We start from the raw sequence: 7,430 nt of genomic DNA, 5'->3' as shown, positions 1-7,430 counted from the left end.
CTTGCGCATTCGCACCCAAACAGAGGAAGCAACTTGTTGCGACATGATTTTGATAGACTTGAAAAATAAATTCTCGATGTCCAGGGCGAATCTTCTATCGACGTTCAGGAGCTCCCACTTTGCGATCGTTTGATAATCTTTGGTTGCGGCCTCCCTATATCTTCTAGGGGACCCGAAGAAAAGAGTTAGGAAGCTCAAATCCTCGCAATACTCATCCGTGAAGATGCTCAATGGTGAATTGCCCTTGCAAGGCGCAACATGAAGAATCTTGCCACTCTGGTCGACAACCTCTGCCGCACTTGTGACCCCATGAAGCATGACATCAGTCTGATCATCCTCAAGCTCAACATCGTGCGCATTGTCGTTAAGGGTATTTGTAGGAGCCATACTTAGACTAGAAAGGTGTGCAAGCCACTTGTCGTTGATGGTGACATCTTCTCGTGTGTAGAGTGATGTGGACAGCAACGTAGTGGTTGCACGCATCGTGAGCAGGGGTCGCACAATCTGCTTAGGTAACATCTATCGTACTCGAGTTTCCATTTGATTCCCACAAGGACAGAAGCCTCATCCTCAATGAACTGAGGCAGCAAGCCTGGCTCTTCTCCAAGTTGGCAAGCACACGGACAACACTACCTCTAAGCCCATACTGACCATCATACGTCAGTTCACGTATCTTGGCGAAGGGAATACGAATGGAGACCAAGCGTGCCTCTACGGGGTTTAGATCTGACACAAAGAGAAGCGTTGGATTGAACCCTGTCTCTTGCAAGCTCCACAGGCGATTGCTATTGCTTGTCAAGTGTTTCTTGCACTGGCTGCAGACGTACAGATCCGCATAGCGTCTTCGCTTCCTTGAAGTGGATTCCGCAACTGAAGGCAGAAGCTGACGTGTTAGCTGGCGGCAGAATAGCAAGCGTTCACATTTTTCGCAGGGTGTAATGGGCTTGTCCTTGATGCTTTTTTTGTATCTCTTAATCGGCTTGCTCAACCTGGCATGGGTGCGTCGTATGTGAGCACCAGTGACCAGGCCCTTCTCGTTCTTCAGGCATGAAAGATTGCATTTCACGGCCTGGGTTGTGTGCAACGTGTGTGGGTGTTTGTCTTGGAACATGCGGATGACCTCAACATCAGGCAAAGCCTCATGCAACAAGGATAGCTGATGCAAAGTGGCCACCTCATCTTCTTTCCATCGAACATGTGCACGGCTTGAGCACGTTGTGAAGGTGGGAAGGTATGTGATGCCATTGCTTGTTTCGGAGAGCAGAATGCCCTTTGCAAGAAATGGTTTCGATGGAATCTCGAAGATGATTGTTCTCACGCTTCCATTTCTTTTCAAATAAACTTTTAACCTACAAGTCGCAAAGCGAGCGAAGGCTGTCAATACGTCGAGGCTAAGGGCAAGTGAGTTGGTGCATGTTGAATACAAAGACAAGAATTTTGTGACTATCATTGTGCTAGTGGTCCCATCAATACGGAAGAAGAGGCATGCACCCAAGACAGCATGTCTATCATGCAAGAAGCTCTCAAACAAGTCGTTGAGCAAATTTGATCTAAGGTCATGCGGTGCACCTGTTGAGTTTTGGAGATGGTGTAGCGCAAGGAAGATGTCTGAATTGTCCGGAAACTGAGCCGCAAAAATGGTATCGACATCCTGTTCGGCCAAGTGAGTCATTGGAAAGACACGCAAAGATTGTAAATATTAAGTCACCTTGTGTGTTTGTGTGTGTGTGTGTGTGTGTGTGTGTGTGAGAGAGAGAGAGAGAGAGAGAGAGAGAGAGAGAGAGAGAGAGAGAGAGAGAGAGAGAGAGAGAGAGAGAGTTTGTGCTTTGGAAGTTTGAAAAGATGGAGAGGAAGGAAGAGTAGAGAGAGAGTTATGGAGAGACACCACGGCAACAAGGCCCAAAAGCAAGATACGATTTTCTTCTGAAACGCGATATACAATAGACAAGCCAAAATTTAGTTCATCGATTGTAGAGGGGTCTAGGTAAGGAAGCATAGTTATTCGTGGTGAAAGGCCAAAAGCTATGGAAATACATGCTCTCAAAGCATCTAGGTTTCCAACAGAGGAGTGAAAGATATCATGACCCATTTGTGCCAATTTTGAACACACCCTCGAAAACAGATGTCGATAAAATATCCCTCGCCTCTAGAATGCTCTCCATGTACACCTCCTTGAAGCTCCTTGGCAAGCCCAGAAGACGATCCACCGTAGATCCTGACACTTGAACCACCACAACACGTCTGTCAATGCTGCTTCGGATTTGTGCCTCCGGCCTGAGCATCGTGTTGATGATGTGATCTTTATCGCAAAGAGAACAACACAGTCGGCCTTCAACCTTCTTCACCTTCGGCGAGTCACAAACTGAGCACTGGGAATACAAGAGAGCTCTATTGAAGTTCACAAAGCGCAAAGTCCCCACAACCTACAAAAAAAACAAATGTGTAAAGACCACTAAAGATGTCTTTATCCGGTTGAGTGCAAACCATGCAAAGTCACCTCTCTATTGTAGCCGAGAATCTCACACTGTCTATGAAATGCTATGGTCAATTCTTCCTTCAAGCGTGATCCTTGCACGGGGGCCAAAGTTGTGACGTCCAGAACAGACAATGTGCGCACCTTGCCAATAAAGAGGCCAATATTCCTAGCCACAAACATAACAATGTCCTCCCTAGCCATCTGGGCCATGACCCGATCGTAGTCTTGCTTTCGAGAGTTGACAAAGCTCACCTACATATGACAAAAGGTTTGTCAATATTGAAAGAAAGAAACGCTGAAGCCAATGCTTCTGATACGTACAACTGCTTTGTCGTCTGGGGTCGGGCCATCAGCAACAACCAAATCCCCAAATGTAGTGCCAATTCTTTGATGGAAATTACGACTTTGCAAAACAAAAAACGCCAGTGTCGCTAAGGGCGGACGTGGGCTAGTAGTCTCGAAAATTGCAGTGTCAGCAAGAAATGTGCTTATCTTGGTCTCAAGATAGAAAGCTAAAGTAACAGGGAATGGGTCACAAGGTCTAATGGTTGTCGACGCATCGACATGCAAGGAGAACAAAGCTGACCCAACATCGTTATGGTTTTTAGCCCTCACAAGAGGACAATCAACCCTGACGAACAAGCCGATCTCGAGCTCCCTGGTGTAGGTCTCAATGAAGGGATCCACAACGATGACTGTGATCGTGTCGATGCACTCGGCATCGACGATGTCGAACTTGAAGTAAAGTGCATTTTTCTTTTGCCCAGACGAGATGGAACGGTATGTGCCATACGAATTCAATATTTTCCCCTCCATGGAAAAAGGTTTACTATCCTCATCTATATCGCTAATCATGAATAGCAGCAAGGTTTCCTTGACTAACAAGCTTTTCCCTTTGTCCAGTAACTTGCCGCTGTCCAAGACATTCTGAGCAGCTGAAGATTGGCCAACTTCAGAAAATGAGGCTGCAGCTTTGCCTAATTCGTGAGTTGGGCAAGGAAGTTGTTGTTGAGACGAAGACGGTGCTTGTGCACACTCCTCCCCTAGTGGAGAGTATCCTTTGCCTTCAAAAAAAAGCAGAGCACCATCTTAACACAACTCAACACTCAAGAATGCATTGTAGCGAAGAACATGGTAGACACGTTAAGCCTGTTCCACAAAGAATGATTGTGCACACCGACCATACCTACACTACCAACGGAATTGATAGAAGGGATTCCTTGAAGCAAGGCACGCCTACACCTCTTCCCAGTTGCGATTTCCTCGAAGGCGGATTTGGCGGCGACTAGACAGAGCTTGACACTACCAGGTGCGGTGAACGTTTGCTTGCAGGACATGGAGGAGACTCAACGAACCTACGCAGTTCTGCAGGAGGAAAAGGAAAGGAAGAATCCAATTAACAATAGCATTGACTAGTTGAGGAAAGCAAAGAGAGCGTAAAAAACATCCTGCAAGCAGTACACTTGTAAAAGTAAAGGAAGAACGAGGCGTAGAAACAAACTTCTTGAAAGGATGCGAACAAGCTTGCGCGAAATATGATTTCTTTTTGGATGAGCAAGCAAACAAGTTATTTAATCTTGGAAAATGTCACGTTTCAAATCCCTCGCCAGGTTGCATACACAAGAAGATTTAGAAATTTTCTCATGCAGGAAAACGGAGTCTCTCAATGTTTTTCATACAATGCATAACATCATGAGCTTCTGCTCGAGAGGCAACGTATATGGAGGCCTCCGAGCCAGGTAGCAAGATTGCGAGTTACTCAAGCGAGGATGAACATAAAGAGTGTCAGGTGGAGCCTGTTGATTCACTCCCCTCAGGCGATCGAGAAATGTGAGCATGCTTAGACATGCATAAGTCAAAAGCTAATGAAGGGCTGATGCCCGAGGCTGGGCTTGCTGAGGTTTGTGAGTTGTTGCAAGTAGAGACGGATCATAAAAGGTATAACCAGAACATAAAAAGAGTGGGACTGTGGGATACGAGACAGCCATTGCGTGTGCATGATGCTAGTGCTAAGCCCCCTGCCCCCAATCGTACCTAGCTAGGTATGCGGTGCCTCCCTCACAGAAGCTCATGATGTTGAGGTAAGTCACGATGTGAGAATTCTCGTGCTTCTTGTGATACGCCACATATGACATGTATGGTATGGAAACAAGGAGTTAGTTGTGTGAATGACTACGACCTTGGAATGGTCTCCATGCTGACAAGGAGTGTGCATTGCTTGCACCCACCCCATCCCAACATAAATACGCAAAGTATTGAGGTCATCCTTTACCGACCAGGCCCCATTACTCAAGTTAATCAATGCTCACGTATCCCAGTTTGAAGCGTAGATTTCCCGGTTTCAATTTCATTCAACCTTTGATTTCCAAGGTTAAAATTTGGGCAATATAGTTCTAAACACCTTATTTTGGACATTGATTCTGATTATCTATTTGAATGGACCCTAAAAAACAAGATCTAGCAGTGTTTTAGACATAAGACATACACACAAACTCTCTCTCTCACTCACTCTCTTACTCACTGCGACACACAATGACAATGTCAGAGTGTGCTGTCTTGGAACAAGATGCATGGTGGCATTTGCTGAGCCATACAATACTTATAGAATAGACGATATGGTCTCAATCTACAGTAGCTTCTGATCAAGCAGGGAGGAGAAAGCAAAGCAATCACTAGCAAGAAGCAGGGTTCGGGTTATGGAGTTGCAACATCCGTGGGTACGTCATGCAAAAGGTATGCCCATGGAAACGATGACTAATCCTTTAGTTGAGGAGTTGACGCGGCTGAGTAGTGGGGGGAAATTCAATGTACATGTGTCAGATTCACTTCTCATGCTACTCACAACTTTACCTGCCGATGTCCCCTATAGTGTAACTCCACTGGCCTTGCGTAGGATTATGAACGTCAGCGGGTTCGAATTCATCGACAATGTCAAGCTTGAGGCTCTCGAATCCGAGGTTGATTCCGAGATTGAACCTGTAATTGCAGTGATAGGTGAGCTGAGCATCACTGTTGAAATGGCAGGAACAATAATGCAGCGTGTCCTGCCAGCTGTTGATGCCAGCCACCACTCGGTCAATGCTGAAGCACTGGAAATTCTCCTGTCCCCTGCTGCTGTAGTGAAGGACTGAAGGAACTTCACACAATCTCGAAACAATTTCAGTGGGCATGACAAAGAGCAGCAGGAGATGCTGTGCCAGACGATTCCAGCTCTCCCTCTCTCTCACACTCATTGCAAGATTTCATATAACCAAGAGCCGAGAAACACTTAGATTGATAGTATACTGCAAGGCTTAGGGAACAAGGGTAGCATAACTACTTTTATTAATGACAAGCATAGGCAAGGAATATATTTTGGTCTATTGAGGACTTGAAACTCGCATTGTAGCTAAGGCCGAGAAATAGGCTCATCATGTCATGCTCAATTTCCTCATTAGGTGTACCAAGCCGAAAGAAAGCAGGACCAGCAAGAACACCAACGTAAGAAACATTTCGAGTGCGTCGCTCGCAAGCAAAAAGAAACCAGGACCGACAATCAAAACCAGCACCAACATAGCATAACTAAATCAATTATCGGCATACATAAGCGTACACGAAACCGTTGACGAGGCAGAGAAACAAACCTCCAGAGAAGTCCATGCTCTCACCATCTCTAGGCGAGGCATTTCTTGTAATGGAATTAGCCTATTCAACTTGAGAATAGCGGAAATTAATGAGAATACTTTCGAGAAATAACTTTGTGAGCATAGCGGGTAGACATAATTAAAGATAGCAACATAATCATAGCAATTAGTTAACTTGGCATGAACAATACTTTTGCAAGAGAGAGAATTTAGAGAACATGACAACAGTTGAGGACCGGATTTATGTGGAGCCGGTCCCCCCTCCAATAGGCATTTGTATTATGATTTCTCCCATTAAGAGAGACTTGTTACAATACATTCTTTGTGTTCCTTGTGACCTAGGTGATGCAATCAAGATGGAAAGCTTCATGCATCACAATCATAGCATAACATGAACTTGAAGAAAGCTTTAATTGTCCCAAGCCTCAGTCCCAAGACCTCAAACACCTTCGAAGGTGGAGAGAGCTAGCAGGGAATGAGGGTAGGGAAGAGGAAGAAGAAACATTTCATAGGAGAAAGAACTAGTTCCTCACTTATCATACTCTTGTTGTTAGCATACATAATAGCATAGTAATGAAGAAGAAGGAGATGACAAGATCAATCATTGAAGCATGGCTCTTGGTTGGATTTGCACTCCATAGCCAAGAGTGTTCGTGTAGGCTCTTAACCTCTACTTGCTTGGAGAGGGAGCTCTTGCACTTTGCATAGCACACAATGAGAGTGATTGTGAGTGTGTGTGGGTGAGTATACCCCTCAAGCAAGCCCCTAGCTATCTTGGGTCGACCCCCCCTTGTAGCTCATGCTTGAAGCTCATTGGACCCTCCCATGCCTAGCCAATCATGAGCAGGAGGCATTACAAGCAGTAGGGGTAGCCTTGAGACAAGTGCCCCACTTTCCTTTTTGAGAGAGAGGGCTAGATAAATTCTAAAACAATTAGATAATTCATGTAATTTATCATTGGACCCCTTTGAAGCTTAGCCAATAGGCTTCAAGCAACACATGAAGGTAACATGGGTAGGGGCCTGACATGTGTCCTTGCTGCCTCTTCAAGTTGGGGCTTCCCTTGTGTGTGTGAGTGGGTGTTCTCTCTCTAGCCCCTAGGAAAAGGGCTCGCCCCCCCTCTTGTAGGAATGCTTTTGACTTTAGGTGATCAAGCACCTTACTCACCAAGCATGACAAAGCACTTGAACTAGGGGGTGTTCCCACAAGCATCTTAGGCAAGCTTCTCAAGGCACCTCAAGTACCTTAATCATGCAGCAAGTCAAGCACCTCAAGCATGGAGCCAATCAAGCACTTCAAGCATCTTAATCAAGCACCTCAAGCATGACAAA

The 7,430-nt window shown here is 45.5% G+C and overlaps 2 protein-coding genes across 2 annotated transcripts; both read right to left on the bottom strand.

Annotated features, from left to right (window-relative positions):
- Nucleotides 1-508: 508 nt before the first annotated feature.
- Nucleotides 509-1,672, bottom strand: LOC147435646 (uncharacterized). Its single transcript, XM_086487760.1, has one exon. It carries the CDS (start codon nt 1,670-1,672, stop codon nt 509-511), a length of 1,164 nt encoding a protein of 387 aa, XP_086343886.1.
- Nucleotides 1,673-2,078: 406 nt separating this feature from the next.
- LOC147435645 (uncharacterized) lies at nt 2,079-2,677 on the bottom strand. Its single transcript, XM_086487759.1, has 2 exons — nt 2,498-2,677; nt 2,079-2,423 (listed from the first exon to the last, which is right to left on the bottom strand). Exons 1-2 carry the CDS (start codon nt 2,675-2,677, stop codon nt 2,079-2,081), a joined length of 525 nt encoding a protein of 174 aa, XP_086343885.1.
- Between the last annotated feature and the right edge of the window lie 4,753 nt (nt 2,678-7,430).

The sequence above is a fragment of the Adiantum capillus-veneris genome, chromosome 18 (assembly GCF_014529385.1).
Source record: "Adiantum capillus-veneris isolate H3 chromosome 18, ASM1452938v2, whole genome shotgun sequence".
NCBI lineage: Eukaryota > Viridiplantae > Streptophyta > Polypodiopsida > Polypodiales > Pteridaceae > Adiantum > Adiantum capillus-veneris.
This window is presented reverse-complemented; position numbering and strand designations above follow the sequence as displayed.

Bases quoted from the DNA above. Each gene is read 5' to 3' on its own strand.
- LOC147435645 (XM_086487759.1), bottom strand. From the start codon at position 2,677: ATGGCTAGGGAGGACATTGTTATGTTTGTGGCTAGGAATATTGGCCTC. The intron at 2,424-2,497 runs GTGACTTTGCAT...TTTTTTTTGTAG, and splicing joins TTCTCGGCTACAATAGAGAG to GTTGTGGGGACTTTGCGCTT.
- LOC147435646 (XM_086487760.1), bottom strand. From the start codon at position 1,672: ATGACTCACTTGGCCGAACAGGATGTCGATACCATTTTTGCGGCTCAG.